The 21,049-nt window shown below is 49.1% G+C and overlaps 2 protein-coding genes across 9 annotated transcripts in view; one reads left to right on the top strand and one right to left on the bottom strand.

Annotated features, from left to right (window-relative positions):
* LARS2 (leucyl-tRNA synthetase 2, mitochondrial) overlaps positions 1–7,831 on the top strand; it is a 159,425-nt gene extending 151,594 nt beyond the window's left edge. For 5 of the 7 annotated variants that reach the window (XM_082347359.1, XM_082347358.1, XM_082347360.1 and 2 more), the window contains 2 exons: positions 593–720; positions 4,457–4,781. In XM_082347359.1, the coding sequence (XP_082203485.1) occupies positions 593–720; positions 4,457–4,636 (308 nt within the window). In that variant the 3' untranslated portion in view covers positions 4,637–4,781. Of the gene's footprint in view, positions 1–592; positions 721–4,456; positions 4,782–6,806 lie in introns of those variants that run through there. The other 2 variants (XM_082347356.1, XM_082347361.1) reach the window with 2 other exon arrangements.
* The window catches only part of LOC309608113 (uncharacterized protein), a gene marked incomplete at its 5' end in the record, with an annotated part of 79,062 nt that overhangs the window by 38,901 nt on the left and 19,112 nt on the right, over positions 1–21,049 (bottom strand). Inside the window, one exon of one of the 2 annotated variants that reach the window (XR_014232648.1) lies at positions 14,299–21,044. The exons of the other annotated variant lie outside the window; for it this stretch is intronic. Of the gene's footprint in view, positions 1–14,298; positions 21,045–21,049 lie in introns of those variants that run through there. 2 annotated transcript variants of the gene reach the window in all.

Here is a 21,049-nt window from a genome sequence, read left to right as displayed (position 1 = left end):
TTTCATTCCTCCCTGCTTCCTTGGGTTTGACCCACCCTGAGCCAAGGACAGCTCTTTCCAATTTGGTAATGGCGGGAGCCCCTCCCGAGAAGTTTAGCGGAAAGGTTGAGCGCCCTCTGAGTAGGTCCAGAAGGAGCGCCCCGCTGTTCTCAGCATGTTGGCTCTGGTGATTATGAGTAAAAGTACTCTCAGGCCACAAGTATTCATGGGCCAGAAAGGAAGCAAATGTAGCTCATTACTTTGGGATCCACTCTCAGAAGCACAAAGGATTCCTTCACCAGCAGGACTGCAGAGAGACCGAGTAAAATCAGCAGCCTTGCTTTTGCAAATGCACTTGAGAACAGTGTGTCCGTCCATCTTTACGGCTCTGGGTGTCGTTTGAAAAGAAAAAAAAGAAAAAGCTACCTATAAACTGGGATGATGAGCCAGGCTGAAGGAAGTAGGGGGCACCTGGTAGGCTGTGGAAAGCCATGGTGTGGCCTCCTGGGGCCTCAGACGGCTCCAAGCCAGGCTGTGTCAGGGCAAACGCTTTATTACGTGCTCCTAAGGGCCTCGTATGTGCTCAGTGACTCTCTGTGCCTTGGCGTTGCAGGCCTGGCGCTGGTGCCGAGGAAGCTGTGTACCCACTACGCCTGGGACACCAGTGTGCTGCTTCAAGCCTGGCCAGCTGTGGACCCGCAGTTCCTCCAGCAGCCCGATGTCGTACAGATGGCGGTTCTGGTGAGTGTCTCCCGCAGCCCCCAGGGCCAAGGCGAACCAGCCACACACACACGGATGGGTTTGGAAGTTTCTCGCCAGGCCTTTTTAGCCCACCCAGCTCTCCGCCCAACCCTCCAGCCTGTCTTCCTTTGCCAGCACCTTCAGTTTTGAAGTTACCACATACCAAAAGCTTGTGAGCATAAAACTTGTGGCCAGAAAGTGGAAAGTATCAACCTGTCCTGCATTATAGGTTCTAATTGTCTTCCTTTCCAACTGTGTTTCAATCTCTCTAAATTTCATTCAGCTGCTCTGGGCTCTTGGAGGGGGTAGGGTGATGGTGAGGAGGTGGGCAAGGAACACCTCGCTCTGCAAAATATATTTCAGAAAGGCTACATGAAATTTATTTTTTGGTAAATTGCGTCATTTTAAATACATAAAAGTAGTTGATTATAGCTTATAGAGCAAATAACTCTCCTATAGTTTATCCTTATGTAATTTTTATGTATTTAATTTGTTTAATCTGAGACCCATTATGAGGAATATCTCTTAAATATGCTGATGTGGCTGAAGAGGGAAAGAGAACAAGGGGTGGACCTTTTAGTCTGAACCACACGTGGGCCAGCTAACTTACATCCCAAGTTTAATTTAACTCTCACCACCCTAAAAGATAGGCATAGCTGTTCCCATTTTTTTCAGCTGAGGACACAGGCTCAGAGAAGCTCGTCACCTTGCCCACATTTATTTGTTTATTCCTCAATCATTATCAAGTTACCTATGCTATCAATACATCAGGCACAGTGCTAGGCTCTGGGGACACAAACCGAAATGCAAAAAACAGGGTCCCTGCCCTCACGGAGCTTAAAGCCTGGTGGGAAAGATAGGGGAAAAGAAGAAGGAAAGAGAAAAATAAACAAAATAATTGCAAACTGTGGAAAGTACCACAAAGTAATCACCCAGGGGCTGAACGGGAGCCGGGCCTGCCAGGCCCCACCTGCTGCGTCTGCAAACCCTGGGCCCTGCGGGCAGGTCCATGTTGAGAAAGACAGTTTCCCCCAGGAGACTGGCTCCGTCACAGATGCTCTGTCTCCATACCACCTCCCTGACACTTAGTTCCTCGCTGCCTACAATTCGCCCCCACCCCCATGAAGGGGAGGAGGGGCGCTGCCCTGCTAGGCTTCTTCCAAAAATCCTCAAAACCGAAACCAGCCTGTGGCACAGAGAGGCGATTTCTTTAACTTGAATAATGTTTCTAAGAAATAACTATCTGTGTACCCCTAAGAACTCGTCCTCAGTGCAACTGAGAAATGCCAACCTGAGACACTGAAGTTTTAATCTGTGAAAATGTCTTTCCATTTTAAATTACCACTGAAGAAAAGAAATTTAGTTTTGATAATTGGTAAAATAATTTCAGATTTTCATTGAAATAAAAATCCAAGATTTAAAATGTGTGGAGGACTCCCTGCAAGTACACCCAACTCAAGAACCTCTGGGTTGGGGCACTGTGCCATGTGGCAGGACTTCTGTCAAGGTCTGTTGGTGTTCTGTCTCCACATGATCTCACTTGGTGCCATGGCCAGAAATAGAAGTTGCAACACAGAACAGTGTAACTCAGTGTAATTCAGTTCAGCCGTGGCCGTGTGCTCTGAGCCCAGAGACACTACATCGTCTTCACGGAGCCCAGCACCCAGGAGGGACAGTCTGGGAAGGTACACGCGTTGTCATGCACACCGAGAGTTTGTGTAGCCTCCAGGTTAAGATGTAAGAGCTTGGGAGTTGGACCATCTCAGTTTTGCAAAATACTTAATTTCTCTAAGCCTCAGTTTCCTCAGTTAGAAAACACAGGGCCTGGCTTACCTGGTTGTTGAAAGAATTAGATGGGATAATGCCAGGAGGTACTTAGCCTGCTTCTGGACACTCTAATGACAAAAGCCACTAACACACAGTGAGTACCGACTAAGAGGCAGGGACTGCCCTTAGAACTTACCAGATACTAACTCATTAACCCCGCACAACAGCCCTGTGAAGCAGACCCCGCCGTTTTCCCCATTTCACAGAGGAGGCAGATACATGCCTAACCGCATCTTGCAAGTGAGGAAACAGTGGCAGAACAGGGCTTAATAACTCACTCGGTAAATGGTAACTGCTGCTAGCATCAGCATTGCTGCCTCTGGCAGCTGGGGGATTGGAGAAGGCATCCGAGGAAAGGGATGTGGACCTTGGCTTTGAAAGAGGAGCAGCATTTCCCTAGTGGAGAAAGGAGCAAAGGCGGGGGAAGTCCTCACTGGACCGTGAGCCATGGAGGAGGTGGAACAGAGGCAGAGGCAGAGGCAGGGCAGCACTGGAGAGAAGGCCAGACTCCATCCCGAGAGGTTGGGGGCTGGCAGGGAAGAGAGAGGGTCCATGGGGTCATCCCGTCTCCACCACTTGCTGGAAAGGGGCCTTGGGTAAGTGGCTTCACCTCCTATCCCTTAGCTTTGCCCTCTGTGAATCGGGGGTGGAACGGCTGTGACCTACCTCACAGGTGGTGAATAAACAGGTTCACTCAGGTGGATGGTGGAGCACAGTGCCTGGCACAGAGTGAGAGCTCAGACAACGTGAGCTTTTATTGTCATTAGCCATTGCAGGGCTCCTGTCAGTGAGTAGTGGTGGATGGGGCGGGTGACAGCGCTTGTGGCCAGGGGCCCTCCAGGCAGCTGTTGGAAAAGTCCAACAGAACAATGCAGAGGCCCGGACCAAGGCTGAGCGATGAAGTGGAGGTGGCAAAGCTGGAGGGGTGGAAGCTTGCAAGGCCACCAAATGGGGACTGGGAGACCTTTCTAAAGTCAAGCAGCCACTGTTTGAGGTGATGTCTTACTTGTCTCCCACCCAGTGATCTAGGCTAATGCAGCCCATAAAAATGCCACTAAATTCTACAGAAATCTGAAAAGATGAAGTGGGTGATTAAGGGATCCTGGATAATGTGCTTGGGTTGAAACTTCAGAAATTATTCCTGGTAATTTTTCATAACACAGTGACTTTATTTTCCAAGTCAAAAACAGGAGCATTCGTGAAAAAAATGAACGCATTCTTACAGGAGCGATGGGGTGGAGGATTTGAAGCACGGCTGCTCAGAAGCTATTTGGGTCATGTGTCGCTTTCCTCGGTGGCAGTATCAGTTCATATTTGATGTGAAGTTTATCCTTATGAAACTAATATTCAGTGAATACCACTACGGCTAGAACCGTACTGGCCCATTTTAGGCAAGAGTTGTGTGTGATGTGGGTCCAGCTTCCAGGTGGTCAAACTTGAGCGCCCCCTTCTGGAACCAGTCATCAGGGAGGGAGGTTGCCTACACGTCCCAGAAATTAGTCCACATGAGATCTAGGTAAATCCTCGGTGACACCCCTGTAGCCAGATCTGAACTTGATTTGAGCTTCAGTAACACAATAATCCCTCTACCCCCGGATACAGCCTAAGCCATCTCATGCTGAGGATTTTTGACATAGTTTCCACCACAGCTGTGATGGGGCAGCACTCCGGAAATACAAGGTGGCGCCCTCTCCCTCTCCTTATCCGAAGTGTTCAGGCGTTAATCCTGCCCATCTAAGTGCACTTTGTTCTTCCTGGAAGCTGGGTGCTGCCTTTTCTTTCTCTTTTCCCGTACTCCCTCCCCACACAGAAGCAGCAGTACCCTTTAGGGGCAGTGGGCATTGATGTCTGGCTGCCTGCCACTCTCAGGACTTTCCTCATTGTTTGTCTCGGCTTTTCACCTTCTCAGATCAACAACAAAGCCTGCGGCAAAATCCCTGTGCCCCAGCAAGTTGCCCAAGACCAGGACAAAGTCCACGAACTGGTTCTCCAAAGTGAACTGGGTGTCAGGCTCTTACAGGGGCGAAGCATCAAGAAGGCCTTCCTCTCCCCCCGAACCGCCCTCATCAACTTCCTGGTGCAGGAGTGACTGCAGGGACGCTGCGGCTACCACGAGGGCTTGAGGCGTCTCCTCCAGGTCTGGGATGAAGGAAGGAGTCTGGGGCCCAGGGGCAGGGAAAAACCAAATGCCTTTTTTTATATATATGCATAAATTTTATTTATTTATTTATTTATTTATTTGTGGCTGTGTTGGGTCTTCGTTGCAGTACGCGGGCTGCTCTTTGTCGTGGCTTCTCTTGTTGCGGAGCACAGGCTCTACGCATGCAGGCTTCAGTAGTTGTGGCACGTGGGCTCAGTAGTTGTGGTTTGCGGGCTCTAGAGCGCAGGCTCAGTAGTTGTGGCACACGGCCTTAGTTGCTACGCGGCATGTGGGAATCTTCCCGGACCAGGGCTTGAACCCATGTCCCCTGCATTGGCAGGCGGATTCTTAACCACTGCACCACCAAGCCCCAAGCCCAATGTCTTGAATGTCTGCCTTTGTACTCTGACGGGCTGGCATCAACAGGGTGCCTCTGAGGTGTGGCCTGGTGCAGGGGTGAAGGTGGGTGGAGGCAGAGGAGAAATATGAGTGAAGCGGGTTGGGGACCCTGTACCTTCCTCCACCATTGCAGGGTGGAGGAAGCATCTAGCCCCATAGGAAGCCACCAGAGAGTCAGCTGGGTGGGAGCGAGAAGGTGAATTGAAAAGCAAGTGAGGATGAGCACGAAGCCTCTCGAGCAGCCTGGGAGCTTCTGGACCCCAGAAATTGCACTGCCTTAGGCAGGTGTTAGGAACATGAGGCTAAACTGAGGAGGCACAGGGGCTCAGGAGCAGCGTGGGCAGTCAGTGTTGAAAAGGTGACAGAGCCTCAGCATCGTGGTGGATTGTCTCCCGCCTTCAGGCTAGATGGAGAAGACATTTGGGTCGTGTCCAAATACCCATATGCGGAATGGACACTGGGGTCTTCGGAAGTTGCTTGGGGGAATTCCCTGGCGGTCCAGTGGTTAGGACTCGGCGCTTTCACTGCCGTGGGCCCGGGTTCGATCCCTGGTCAGAGAACTAAGATCCTGTGGGCTGGCGCAGCCAAAAAAAAAAAAGAAGAAGAAGAAGTTGCTCGGAATCAAAAGGCAAGCAGGGCTAGTCCGGCTGCCAGCACTCCCACCACTTCTCAGCCCTGCCGTGCGGGCTGTTTCAACCCCAGCCCAGCTGGACTTGCCTGCCGGGCCTTCTCTGATCCTGGTACTCAGGCTCTTGGACGAAGTACCACTTCCCACTGTGACTGGTGAGCAGCGCTTCCTAACCACTCCCTCAGGGTGTAAAATTTGCTGTGAAGTGAAGCAGAACGGAGCTGGTTCCAGCCTCGGATGGAACCAATCTCGGAGCCCGCTGCAGCTCAACAGGGAGTCTGCTCATATGCGCCGCAGATGGTGATGCCGCCATGGATGTGGCCCCCAGAGCCAGTCATTAGGAAGAGCAAGTCCACCGCAGGGGGTGGGACTGATGCCACCCAGGCCTCTCCTCCTGTGCTTGAGCCACAGCAGTTGGCTGCCAGGGAGACCCTGTGTGATTGTATATTAGGGTGATCCTGGGTTTCTGTGAAGTCAGCTATCAGGTGCTCTTACCAGAACTGGCCTAAGCCACTGATTACTATTTAATAGGGGGAGGAGGAGGAGAATCTAGCCATTTTGTGACACTGAAAATCTGTATTCATTCTCTGATGCCTTTTTCTGAAGTAGCCTCAGATGTGGTCCCCTGCACTTCAGCAGTTAACAGATGACTTTTTTTAATGGAATAAAATGTTTGTCATGTATGACTTTGGGACATATGTGTGATCCTGGAATAGCCACCATATTCCAATTCTGGGAGTTAATCAGGAACAGATGGAGGTATTCCATCGTCATCTGAAGCACTGGCTATGTGCCTGACTCCACGTGGACTGTTATAAAGTGGGATGCATGCGGAACTTACAGAACATGGTAGACCATACTGACTCAGGAACGTTAGTAACAGCAACTAAGTCACTTGGCTCAAACTTAATATTCTGCCTGATCCCCATGCCCAGAAATCCTGGTTTAATTGATCTGAAGTGCACTTGGGCATCTGGGAATCTTAAAAGCGTCACAGGTGATTCTAATGGACAGCTAAGTTTGAAAACCACAGGATTAATTGATGCATTTGAACCATATGTCTAACTAGTCCTTTCTCTCCCTAACCTTCAGCTTAACTGGGATGAATTTGGTAACGACCAAAACACAATGAAGTAGAGCTGGGAAAGACTAGGACCAGAAGGGAAGGCAGGGGCCGGAACTCTGGAGCAAATATTTAAGACGTTCCTAGAGCTGACTTGAGTGTACACAATCCAATTCCATGTACCAACAAATGTGGATTAAATATAAGTGAACGGATGAGGATATTTGGTACAAGGAGGTGAGTGAGTGTTTTTGCTTGATTGTCTTGTTTATTCCAGAAGTAAGGTAAGTGGTCTTGAGTCTGTCAACAAGATGAGTGTAGGGAGCCCTCTTTCTGCACATAATCTGACCAGAGCAATGGGTGAGTCCAGCCTCAAGGCCACTGGACTAACCAGCATGTCTTTGGAGACCTTTTTCTCCAAGAGGATAAAACTTTTAAAAACAAGAGCTCATTGGTACTACTGAGATGGTTGGTGTAATGGAAAAATTGAACAGAAAAATCTGATCCCTGGGGTGGGAAATGATCTCAGTCCTTTATTAACTGCCTTGATTAGGTCAAAAACTGGACTCAACAAGTTCACTTGCATTATGTCATTTAATTTCCACTAAAACCCTAGAGGGAAGGAATTATTCTCTCATAAATATGAAGATACCCAGGTTCTGAGGTTCAGTAATTTGCTCAGTTTCCACAGCTAAGTAAAGAACCGAATCCAAACCCAGGTCCTCTGACCTCCAAATCCCCTTATGCCATCCACTGTGTCTACCAGTCCCCTCACCTAATTGCGCATCTTGCTTGAAGTCGGGAAAATTGAGATGTTGGCTGGAAGCTTGGGGCTTACTAGGGAAGCCTCGTGACTGAATGGAGTGGCCATTATTCTTGTTGCCTTTGCTGCCTTGGCTTGGGGTTTACTGATTGATGGCCTGAGGCTGCTGGGGGCAGATGGCCCAGTGGTGTGCACTAGAGGTTTGGGGCCACATAAAGAAGTCCACCAGAAATCCTTGCAAGCCACTCATGGCCCACAGGCTTCTTGGCAGGCCAATGCTCAGACAAGATGGCCTCCAAACCAAAAGCTGAGGATCTGAAGTTGGCTTTGGTTTTCATTTCCAGGTGGTTTGATTCCTGAACTGAGCCCAAGTCAGGGTTATGAGGCCACTAGTGCACACGGACATGCAGCAACATTCAACTGGGCTGATGACATTTCTGCTGGGCCACAGTTGGCCATTACTCAGGCCAAAGAGGGCGTGGTTCCTGCACCAGCTGCCCTGGCCTCCACCACCAGCTGCCCTCTTGGTCTTTCTCCTCCTAGGAGGGAAGGGAAGGAGGCAGACAAGGCTACAGGGTCATTCTGTGCAACAGGAACCGTGCAAGGGGTTTGGCTGGTGCTCTTAAATCCTCACAGCAGTGCTACAAAGTGGGAATTATGACCCACATCCTATAAAGAAGGAAACTGAGGCCTAGAAAAGTATAGCAAATGACCTACATCATGCCACTGATAACTGCTTGAGCCAGGATTCAGCCCCAGTTCTGCCTTTCTGTTCACAGCTCATGCTTTCTCTGCAGCCCCAACCTGCCTTCCGGGAGGGAAGAAGTGGGATGTCTTGGGAGGAAATACAGCTCTTTCTTGTTCTTTCTGTCCCGGGAATTCTGAACTGGAGCTCTGGCATGTATGTGGCCCCGCAGACTGGAGCCCCACACTCATGATTCACCTCCCCGCAGACCCTCCTTAAAGAAGGGGGCTGGGCTTTTGTACCCTGAATCCGTCCATCACTGGCTGTGGGCCAACACCCGGTGGAGGGGGATAGTTAATAATTTCCTGGGCATCTTGGGATGAAGGGACTCCCACTGGCTCAGGGAAGGTTTCCGAAGAGGAGCACAGCTGAGCCGTCGGCAGCCAGCACGCACGGGAGCTGGGGACAGGCACCCCTGCTTGTGAGGAGGACCCGGGTGGAGCCCCCAAGGCGACCACCACACGGAGAGAAGGTGAGAGTCCTGAGAAGCAGTCCTGAGAAGCCTGAGAAGCAGCGAGTCTGGGGGTGAGGAAACGCTCTAGACAGACACAGAGTCACAAGAGACGTGGATGAACATAGGATGGAGTGAGGACAAGCTGAGCTGCCTTGGGCCTGCCTTGATGCCCTGGGCTGGGTGGCTCCAGGCATTGCTGCTTCATTCAAGGCAGCGGGTGAGACCAAACCGGAAGACGTCATTCCCCTTTTGCAGATGACAGAACCATGGCTCACACAGGCTGTGACTTACTTGAGGTCCTACAGTAAGTGATGGAGTATCTTGACCCCCGTTCTGTGCTCATTCCACTCAGGGGCCCCTGCCCCTACCCTGCAGGAAAAGCCTGGTGGTACTGTCAGGCAAAACTCAGCTCAGGAGGTAAATATTCTTAATTGTGGAAACCATCAGGGTAGACAAAATGAGTAGAGTCTGTACTCCCGTTTCTTCCTGTGAGAAGAGCAAGCAGAAAACATCTGTTTCATGGGCTGAGTCCCTGTCTGAAGCTCAGAGGGTGGGCGGCCAAAGGCTCTCATCCAAGCTGATGAGTCTGGAGATTGGAATCTGTGGTGACCAACAATGAGCAAGGAGGAATCCCCCCAGGGTGGGTGGGCAGGCAGTGCCGGCAGGGAGGCGGCAGCCTGGAACGGCTGGGGAAGGGCCAGTCCTGTGGGCAGCAGCCTCGGATCCAAGGGTGGGGCCAACAGCCGTCCAGAACGGTTGACCTCACTCCAGGTCTTCATTGCGTCTGCCCGCGTGAGGGAGCGGATGCACAGATAACGAGGCCCTGCGGGGGTGCGGAGCCAGGCCTGCTGGAGTCACGCGCCTGGAACCCAACAGTCATGACTCACCTCCATGCGCCTCAGGCCCTGAACTTGAATTCCAGTTCTCATCTGGCTTCTGGAAGAGCAGGCCTGTGCCAGACACCCAGTGATGCCTGAGATGCCCCGATAGCAGCAGCAATAATAACATTTACCACTTACCGAGGACTAGTTATGTGCCAGGCCCTGTTGTAAGAGCCTTACCACAGGAGGGGCCCAGCTCAAGACCACACGAGAGGCTGGCAGAGCCGTGATTCCCACCCTGCTCCACCACATTGCTTCCCAAAGGCCTTGATGCAAACCAGCCCTGAACCTCCTGGGTTTTCCAAGACAGCCCTGATTTCTGGCTCTCAGAGTACCCTAGAACCTGCCACGCCCACACTTCCTGATCTGAGGACACCTGGGTGAGCACCTCCCTGGTACCCAGGGAGAGGTCTGGGCTTTCTCTCTGAGCCTGGGACTGACCACTCCCAGGCAGCCCTCACCTTTGAGCCCCATCAGTGAGACCTAGAAGTCAGGGGGTCAACTTTGCTCTGCTCCACATACTGCGAGGAAAATCCCATGGAAGGGGAGACCTGGCCTGGGCCTGTGGGCACAGCGAGAGCTGCCTGGCCTAACAACAGCCAGGCCGGTGTCTTCCCCAGAACATCCTTTCCTCCGCCCACAGAAGAACCTCATCTGGGATTACTTAGGGGTGGTTTGCCCCAGCCCCCCCAAAGGTGGACTCGCCTGCCACACCTGCTGCAGCTGCACCCTCATGGGCTGCCTCAGGACCAGGAGAAGAACCGGGCCTGGGCAGGGATCCCCTTCCTCAGACACTGTGAGGTGAGGGGCGAGTGTCCAGTGGGTATAGGGGACACTGTGGGATCAACTGGGGAGGCGGGGCCACCCAAAAGGTGATATTATTCACTGAACCTGGAATGTCATTCATCAGGGAAAAGGCAGCTCCCTTCCAGTAGAAACAGGGCCAGGGTGGGCCAGTGGGGCTTTGCGAGGTGGGTTCCCCAGGGGGCTCGCTGTCAGTGGGCAGGACACAAGGCAGCCACCACGTGGAAATAGGCTGAAAAGCCAGATGTCACCAAGTATCTCCATGATTAGATGTCAGTTAACCTGTTAGTTATCAGATAACACGTTAGCTTTCTAGTAATATCTTAATAGATTTTTATTACGGCCTGAATGTTTGTGGCCCCCTAAAATTCATATGTTGAAATCGTACTTCCAAATGTAATGATACTAGCAGGTGGGGCTTTGGAGGTAACTAGGTGAGGTCATGAGGGTGCAGCCCTCCTGGGTGGGATTAGTGTCCTCATGAGAGTCACAAGAGAGCTTGCTTCCTCTCTGCGTTCTGCCACATGAGGACACAAGAAGTCAGCAGTCTGCAACCCGGAAGAGGGTTCTCACCAGAACTCGACCAAACTGGCACCCTGATCTCAGACTTCAGCCTCCAGAGCTGTGAGAAATAAATTTCTGTTGTTTATCAGCCATGCAGTCTATGGTACTTTGTTACAGCAGCCAGAACTAAGACAACTACTAACATCTTAGGAGTCAGTTCCCCTCTTAGTGAGTGCAGTAGACCTCAGTTACAAGTTACCTCATGATTACCTGCAGCCCCTTAATTGTGCGCTAACACCTCAGTGGTCTGCCAGTATCTTGATTGTCTACCAATCATCTTTAGCAATAATTTTTCAAAAATTATCAGCTGTTAATGTAACTATAACAGATAAACCCCTAAGCCACAGTGGGCTCACTCAGCAAACTTTATTTCTCATTCCCTAAGTCTAATCCTCTGGAGAAGGGAGCAGGGAGGGATCCTGTTCCATCCCATTCCAGCTTGATGGAGGGACCCAGGCTGAAGGAACCTCCACCACCTTCACCTCTTGGCTCTCAAGTTGCCCTGGACGTCAATATCCAGCCCTCAGATATGGGCAGAGAGAGGTGGAATTTCAGAAGGTGGTTTTTATGGGCCGGATCTGGAAATGGCCATACATCACTTCTGCCCACTTTCTCTTGGCCTCAAGGGGCTGGGAAATGTGGTCCCGGCTGGGCAGCCCCTTCCCAAGAGCAACTCTGCCTAAGGGAAGGGGAACCCAAATCTTCGGTGGGCAGCCACCTGCCTCCCCCACCTGAACAATCTTTGCTTTTAAATTCTTGGCTGTCTGTGTAAGTCTGTTATCTTCTAAATATCTCAGTTGTCTGCTGACACCTGGGTATATAGGCATCTCCTGAGTGATGACTGTTCACCTTCTAAGTGTGTGAACGCTGCTGACTGTGGCTCTGAAATAACTCATTCATCGCCTGCCTGCTGATGCCAGCCCTGCCCTCTGTCCTGGACTCCAGGCCTCACTCCAGAAATGTATGAAATCACAGATCTGCTTTGTGCCACTTTATAAATGACTGATTTTTACTCCAAAGGTCCGTTTATTGGTCTCTAGTTCTCCCCACTTTCTTCCTCCATGAGATTCACACATTGATTAATGGAGACAGTTTGGAGTGTTTTGCTGGTTTCGAAGAAGTGGGGCATTTTAAAAGGTAGAGAAAGGCAGGTTTCCCACGTGCCCTGCTGGAAACCTGGGAAATTCTTCAGATTCCTGTTTCTGAAGGGTCAGGGCTGTTTATTAACGGTAGAAATGTGACACAGCCCTAAATGCTTCACCTTGTTTTGGTCCTGGAGACTTACACCCCCACCCCACCCCATCCCACCCCATCCCACCCCACCTCACACACACACACACACACACACACACACACACGCCACACACACACATGCCACACACACACCACACACACACACCACACACACCACATACACCACACACATACTCCTCAGACCACATACACACACGTCATACAGCCCATATACAACACACACATACCGCATACACACACACCCCACATATACACACCCACACCCACACCTCAACACGCACACACACCCCCACACACACATATAGAGATACCACACACACATAACACAATACCACACATACTGCACACACACCCCGCGCCATACACGCCAGCATACAACACATGCACAAGCCCACAGCCAGAAACCTGCTTTGGGGGAGGTAACTGGTAATTTGGTTTTGCCTGACAGAGGATGAGCTTCACACCAGGTGACTAGGAGTGTCGTGGGGGGGGCAATTTAGTCTTGAGGATTAATCCAAGCCACAGCTGCCAGTCAGGGAAGGGCCTGAGGCTGGGGCCAAGGCGGACAGTTACACAGGGAGGCCCCCATCCTCACCTGTGCTCAGGTGACACCATCACCGGAGGCATCAAACTGCAGGGAACCCTCCTGTGACAGCACCCACCTATGGTGGGAGTCGTCTGTATTGTTGATGGAAGCACAGTAATAAGTCGGGACTCTACTGCATATTAAGCTTAACTTTGTGCAGAGATTGAGCTCAGCAAATGGCGGGTGAGATGGGGGACCCTGGAACTCGGCTTGGCTGGAGTCCCCGCTCTCCCAGGTACTGGTCCTGAGAGCTCAGCGGGCCGCTTAACCCCCCAAGCCTCCGTCTCCTCACCTGGGGAAGTGGGGATGACAGTTTTAACCTTGGCGTTGTTGCGAGGGTTCGATGAGTTCATGTATGTAGAAAGGCTGATGATTCAGCCAGTGTTCTTATGATTAAATGCTTTATCCCATTTAATCCTCACCAAACGTGCTGTGAGGAGGTTAACAAGCAGGGCCCCACTTTACAGATGGGCAGACTGAGGCTTGGAGCTGTCAGGGAACCTGCCTGAGGCCGCCAGCTGGTGAGTGTCTGGAGGTGGGTGCTGTTGGTTTCCGTTTCATGATCTGGGTGCTGATGGCAGAGTTTATGAGGATTTGTTGAGCTGTATGCTTAATGTGTATGCGTTTTTGGAATCTGTATTTCAGCAAATGTTCACTTTTTTTAAGAAGTCTATATAAGCTACAAGGATATATTGTACAACACAGGGAATACAGCCAATATTTTATAATAAGTATATATGGAGTATAACCTTTAAAAATTGTGAATCACTGTATTGTACACCTATAACTTATAGAATATTGTACATCAACTATACTTCAAGAAAAAAAAAAATCTATAACACCAAGTGCTAAAAGCAAAAAAAGCCAGTCATGACCTACCCAGCAGGACCCTGGGCCAGCCTCCCACAGCTCAGAGGCTCCACGTGCTTGCAGTTAACCCACCCCACAGGGATGGTACCCACCAGGATGCGCGAGGTCATGAGCTCTGGTACACAGTAAGTGCTTAGCACAGGATAGTTCCTTTCTCTTCCCATTTTCCCCACTTTCCTGGCCTGAGACAGGGCCCTGCGGAAGGGAGCAGAGGAGAGGAGGGTTCAGAGACCTGACCTTGGTTTCCCCATTTCCCCTCCCAGAGCCCTCCCTTTCCCTGTGGCCACAAACAACTGCCAGGTGGTCACAGGTGGGGCAGGTGAGCTGAGGCACAGCCCCAGGGCCGGGGCAGGGGTCAGAGGTCTGGGCGGGGGCCTGCCTAGGGTACAAACACGAGCCTCCCAGAGGGTGGCCTTGGGGGTCAGGGAGAGGTGGGGGCAGGGGCGGAGGGGTCTTCACTTCCCAGATCCCATCTCGTTTTTATCCAGGTGCTGATCTTTCAGTGCAAGAGCTAGGAATGCGAGTTGGAGGCCTCTCCCCACGCACTCTATCTGTGCCCCTCCTCCCCGCAGGAGCTCCGGGACAGATTCCAGGTGAGGACAGAACACCAGGTCACCCGCAGGGTTGAGCTCCCCTGCATCTGTTACTGCAGCCCCACAAGCTGCCATAAACCTCTGATCAGCCGTGCTTTGCTCTGTGCTGTGCTAAGCAAAGTGTACCTGGAAATGAATAAGACACCATCTCCACATGATGGGTCCACTCCCTCCCACCGCTGCCTCTCCACACTCCTCCGAGGTCACTCTGCTCCAGAAACACTGGCTTCTTTGCTGTTCCCCGGGCACACCGGGCACACCCCTGCCTCAGCATCTCAGACTTGGAGTCCCTCTACCAAGAAAGCCCCTCCCCAGATCGCTCCTTCTCTCACCTCCTGCTGGTCTCTGTGCTCGGTAAGGTCTTCCCTGACCATCCTATACCAAAAACCACCCCATCCCCAGCATCCCCTACCCCCTAGCAAATAATGACACAGTTTGCATATTTATCTTATTATTTGTCTCTCCTTCCAGAAGGTCAGCATCGTGAGGGCAGGGACTCACTCGGCCTTATTTTATTTATTTACAGCAATTTTAGTCTCTGTTGTGTCTCAGACCCAGAACACCATCAGGCACACAGTAGGTGCTCAGTAAATATTTGCATGAATGATTCTAGTCCTAAATGGGCTCGGTGACCTTGAGCAAGTTGTTAAACCCAGCAGAGGTTTTTATTTCCTTAATTACAAATTGAGGGAATTCCCTGGCCGTCCAGTGGTTAGGGCTCCGTGCTTCCACTGCAGGAGGGACGGATTCGATCCCTGATCAGGGAACTAAGATCCCACATGCCATACGGCGGCGAGGCCAAAAAAAAAGCCAGCTGGTGGGTGAGATGGGCGTCCTGGAAGGGAAATCTGCTGAAAATTGTCTGGGGATATTTTGTAAACTAGAAACTGTTGAGCAGCCCTAAGTAACAGTCTGGGGGTTTCTCGGCCAAGGGAACAAAAGGACAGCAACCGGATGGTTTCCTGCTCTTTCAGTTAAGACTTCAGTTCTGGCCTCTCTTGCCTGGGCTGCCACAGAGTCATTGTTAAACGTTAGTCATGGGGCATTATTGGAGCACATCAGCCTCTTGCAAATATGGTTTGTGTGTGTTTTAAAGTCTTGGTTGTCAAGAGCTGGGCTGACCCTAAGGACTGGAAGCCCTCAGGGGAGAGAGCTTCAAGCAAAGGCCGCAGGGAAACAGTGAGAAGGCAGTGAGTTGCTGCTGGCGGAAGCGCTGTGGGTTTATTTTTAAGACTGGAAAGGAGAGGTGAGGGAGCAAAATGTGATGCAGTAATCGGGGCCCAGCAGTTCCTGGCCTGTTGCTGGATATTTCCCCTGAGGAAGGAATGAAAAGGAACTAAGGTTTCTATTTATCATAAGGCTGGGGCCAGAGCCCACGGGAGCCAGGAAGGGGAGATGGGCGGGGGACAGCCATAGACCAAAAAGAGCCTGTTGCTATGTTGGTGGTTGTGGACGCTGGCTGTGGATCACAATGACCCTCTCTGGGCCAGAACCAAAAAACCACTGGACAGTAGCATAATGCAAGACTGGAAAACAGTGACCCATGGGCCAAATCTGGCCCACCACCTGTTTTTATAAATAAAGAGTTTTATCAGAACACTGCCATGCTCGATTATTTATGAATTTTCTGTGGCTGTTTTTGCAGAGTTCAGTAGTTGTGACAGAGACTCTGTGGCCCACAAAGCCTAAAATATTTATTATCTGGCCCTGCACAGAGAAAGTTTGTTGAACCTCAGAATGATGGGAGGGACGCTGGGCTTTGGGGGGTCTGAAAACCTGTCTTAAGTTCTGGTACACCTGTTTCCCATCTGGTGCCCTCAGGGCAAAGCTTTAGCCTCTCCAAGCCTCAGTTTTTCTACCTGTGAAACTGGGTGTTAATGCTCATTCTACCTACTTGTCATGAGCGTTGAATAGATAATATATTTATTATATCTCCTTGTATTATTTTTCATGGGTATTTTAGACATTACAACGTGCAACCTTAACCAATAATAGTCTTCCTTGAGTTAATGTTGTAATCACTTCACAATGGACAAATTGTACTGTTCTGACAGAACTCTCCCCTCCTGTCCTTTTGTCAAATTATTGTCAAATTATGAGCTATTGTCAAAATTATTTATACATATGTTATAAATCCCACACAAATTGCTTATTATTTTTGCTTTAAACACAACAAAAAAATAGTCTTTTATATTTACCCAAATACTTACCATTTCTTATATTCTTGATTCTTCCTGCAGATCTGGCCTTCAGTCTGAGATAATTTCCTGTTGGCTTAAAGAATCTTCTTTGGTATTTCGTTTTTGTTTTTTTTTTATAAATTTATTTTTTTATTTATTTTTGGCTGCATTGGGTCTTCGTTGCTGTGCGCGGGCTTTCTCTAGTTGCGGCAAGCTGGGGCTATTCTTCATTGCGGTGCACACGCTTCTCGTTGCGGTGGCTTCTCTTGTGGAGCACGGGCTCTAGGCGTGCAGGCTTCAGTAGTTGTGGCACGTGGGCTCAGTAGTTGTGGCTCGCGGGCTCTAGAGCGCAGGCTCAGTAGTTGTGGCGCACAGTCTTAGTTGCTCCGCGGCATGTGGGATCTTCCGGGACCAGGGATTGAACCCGTGTCCCCTGCATTGGCAGGCGGATTGTTAACCACTGCGCCACCAGGGAAGTCCCTCCTTTCTTTTTTAAAAAATAGATTCACATGCAGTTGTAAGAAGTAATACATACCCTGAGAAAACCATAATTAAAAAAGAGACATGCACCACAATGTTCACTGCGGCATTATTTACAATAGCCAGAACATGGAACCAACCTAAATGTCCATCGACAGATGAATGGATAAAGAAGATGTGGCACATATATACAATGGAATATTACTCAGCCATAAAAAGAAACAAAATTGAGTTATTTGTAGTGAGGTGGATGGACCTAGAGTCTGTCATACAGAGTGAAGTAAGTCAGAAAGAGAAAAACAAATACTGTATGCTAACACATACATATGGAATCTTAAAAAAAAAAAAAAGGTACTGATGAAGCTAGTTGCAGGGCAGGAATAAAGAGGTAGACATAGAGAATGGACTTGATGACATGGGGTGGGAGGGCAATGCTGGGGCGAAGTGAGAGTAGCATCGACATATATACACTACCGAATGTAAAATAGTTGGCTGGTGGGAAGCAGAAGCATAGCACAGGGTGATTGGCTCGGTGCTTTGCGATGATTGAGAGGAGTTGGATAGGGAGGATGGGAGGGAGGCTCGAGGAAGGGGATATGGGGACATATGTATGCATATGGCTGATTCGCTTTGTTGTACAACAGAAACTAACAGTATTGTGAAGCAATTATACTCCAATAAAGAGCTATTTAAAAAAAAACCAGATAACTAATAGGGACCTACTGTATAGCACAGGGAACTCTACTCAATACTCTGTAATGACCTATATGGGAAAAGAATCTAAAAGAGTGGATATATGTATCAATATAACTGATTCACTTTGCTATATAGCAGAAACTAACATAACATTGTAAATCAACTATACTCCAATAAAAATTAAAAAGGGGGAAAAAAAAGTAATACAAACAGATCCTGTACCATTTCCCCCAATGATAACATCTTGCAGAACTGTAGTACAATATCACAACCATGATAATGAAATTAATAGAATCTACCGATCTTATTCAGATTTCCTCAGTCTTACTTGTACTGATCTGATGTATGTGTGTACGTGTATTTAGTCCAGTGCAATTTGATCACAACGGTAGGTTCATGTGTCCCCCACCATAGTCAAGATACAGAACAGTTCCATCAGTATAAGGATTCCTCATGTTGCCCTTTTATAACCACCCTACCTCCCTACCACATCCCCACCCCTTCCTTAACCCCTGACAATAGCTAATCTGTTCTCCATCTCTATAACTTTGTCATTTCAAGAATGTTACATAAATGGAATCATATGGTATGTAACCTCTGGGACTGGCTTTTTTTTTTTTTTTTTTTTTAAAGAAATTCACGTTCTTTTTTTTTTTTTAATTTATTTATTTATGACTGTGTTGAGTCTTCGTTTCTGTGCGAGGGCTTTCTCTAGTTGCGGCAAGTGGGGACCACTCTTCATCGCGGTGCGCGGGCCTCTCACCATCGCGGCCTCTCTTGTTGCGGAGCACAGGCTCCAGACGCGCAGGCTCAGTAATTGTGGCTCACGGGCCCAGTTGCTCCGTGGCATGTGGGATCTTCCCAGACCAGGGCTCGAACCCGTGTCCCCTGCATTGGCAGGCAGATTCTCAACCACTGCGCCACCAGGGAAGCCCTGGGACTGGCTTTTTTTTACTGAGCGCAATTCCCTTGAAATTCATCTAAGTTTTTGCATTTATCAGTAGTTTATTACTGAGATGCATTCCATGGTATGCACATAGGATCTGAAGGACGTCTGAGTTTTTTCCAGTTTTTGGCTATTACCAATAAAGCAGCTATGAACATTCATGTATAGGCTTTTGTGTGAACATGAGGTTTTATTTCTCTGGGATAAAGGCTGAAGAATGCAATTCCTGGGTTATGTGGTAATTGTATATTTACTGGCATGTTTTTGAGTTCACTGATTCTTTCTTATCCTGTGTCTAGTCTACTGTTAAACTTATATATATAAGGAATTCTTCATTTCAGATGCTATATATTTTAATTCAAATTTTCCATTTGGTTTTTTTAAAATAAGTTTTCATTTTTCTGTTGAATTAGTCCATTTTTTCCCTATATTTGTCTATCTCTTTACATAAATTCTTTAATGTATTTAAAGTTGTTTTAAATACCTAGTCTGCTGATTCCAACAGCTGGGTTATCTGTGGGTCTGTTTCTATTATTTGTTTCTTTTTTCCCAATGAAAGATCACATTTTCCTTCTTCTTCATGTGTCATAATTTTTTTTTTTAGTGTATGCCAGACATAGGTATAAAAGCACACTAGAGAATGAGGTGGATACTATTCTCCCCAGAAAGGACTTGCCCTGTCTTCTGTCAAGAAGCTAGAGAGAGGGGCTGATCTCCTCACGTGCTCAGGAGTTGAACCCTCCGGGGGCTCAGTCATAGCTTTGGTAGTTTCAGTTCACTTAGTTTCAAGTCTTGAATGGGTGTCAGGCCCCTCCCTCTAGTAGAAATGGTCTCTGAACAGGTGGCTAAGGAGATCTGGCAACTCTGAATGTCATCCCCAGGAAGTCTGCCGGATTTCTAAAGGACATTCTTCTTCACCAGGCTAACCACTGTTCATCTACAAGGCTTCCCTCCAGGAAACCTTCCCAGAACTTCTAGGCTACGTCAGAGTTCTTCCCCCACCACCGCCACACACACCTTCCTCCATGCCTTTGCCCCACTGCTTTGGAATGACCTGGGTTTCTACTCTCTCCTGCCCTCTCTCAATCCCGTCGCCATGTAAGCTCCGTAAGAACAAGGATTGTGTCTCATCCCTCTCTGTTTCCCATCAGTAGATAGTGGTTGTGAATTGGGTCAAAAGCTAACACTTACTAAATATTTTTGAATGAACAAACAAGCTTCTGGAGGAGTGTATTAGCAGAGGGGTGTAGGGTCAACATGGCATTTAGAACAGGGTTTTGCACTGGGTCTGCAGTCAAGCCCAGAGCAGAGAGGACCTTGATCCATCCACCCAGCCCTTCTGAAGGACATGGCTCTATCAGGCAGTTAAGAAAAGGAGACAACAAAGTAATCGAAGGCAGGGAAATCAACACTGACCTTGCTGGGCAGGTTTTGGGGATGGTTGTTACGGGAGGAGAAGCATATTTGGAGCATTTTATGCATATCTAGATGTAACTAAGGAATTCCCTTGATGAAGGAAAGAAGATTTAGGTGCTGTCTTCCCATCGTGGAGGACTGGATAAGAGTAGGGGTGAGCAGCAGGTGACCCAGAGACGGCCTTCCTCACTGACCGATGGCACATTGGCACCTACCCAGTTTCACTTTGTAAACTTGTTTCCAAGAACGTTTCCATCTGACACATGCCAGAGTCACATGATGAAAATGAGGGTAGATGGGTACTCCCCATTCTGTGAGAAAAAGATGGACCCCAGGTCTGAATGATGGGTTCCAAAGAGTGGTTATGAGTACCCTGACACAGGAGACAGAAGCAGATGCAGCAAGATGATGTCAAAGTGAGATGGTAATATACTGGCTTCTACTGAGGGGAGATGGTGAGGACTAGTGGGAGATCTCTGGCTTCTGAAGGGGAGTGGAGTCAGTCAGGTGAAAACAAGAAGGTGGGGTGGTCCCAGCAGAAGGGACAGCCTGTGCAAATGCTAGGTGGTAGGAAAGTACTCAGCATCTTTGAGGAACTGAAAGGCCAGAGTGACCAGGACATAATGAATGAGGGCAGGGGACCATGCAGAGGTGGGTGGGAGCCCGTTTAGCTATGTTAAGGATTCTGGATTTATTTGAGGTTGATGCTGTTTGCAGTTCGATAATGCTAACTACAATGGATATTGGTTGAAAAAATGAGTGAGTGGGTGAATGAATATATATTATCAAGTAAAGAGATGAGAGGCACACAGACATAAAAATGGAGACCCACATGGGACAGTGAGACTTTCAACTGAGGCCAGAGATGCTGAGAACTTCTTTCCTGTGTGGCACTTACCCCCAGGGTCCTGCCTGCTCCTGCCAAGTCACAGAAGAGCGAAAGAGGCCCTGCTGAGCTGGGACCACCACCATCTGTGACCCTCCACGGGAGACCAGCTTCTCAGCCCTCGCCCCTTCCTCCCAGGTTCCCGCTGTCTGTA

The sequence above is a fragment of the Balaenoptera borealis genome, assembly GCF_965194805.1.
Source record: "Balaenoptera borealis genome assembly, chromosome: 12".
Lineage (NCBI taxonomy): Eukaryota > Metazoa > Chordata > Mammalia > Artiodactyla > Balaenopteridae > Balaenoptera > Balaenoptera borealis.
Note: the sequence above shows the minus strand (reverse complement) of the source record. Positions and strands in the feature narration are given on the sequence as shown.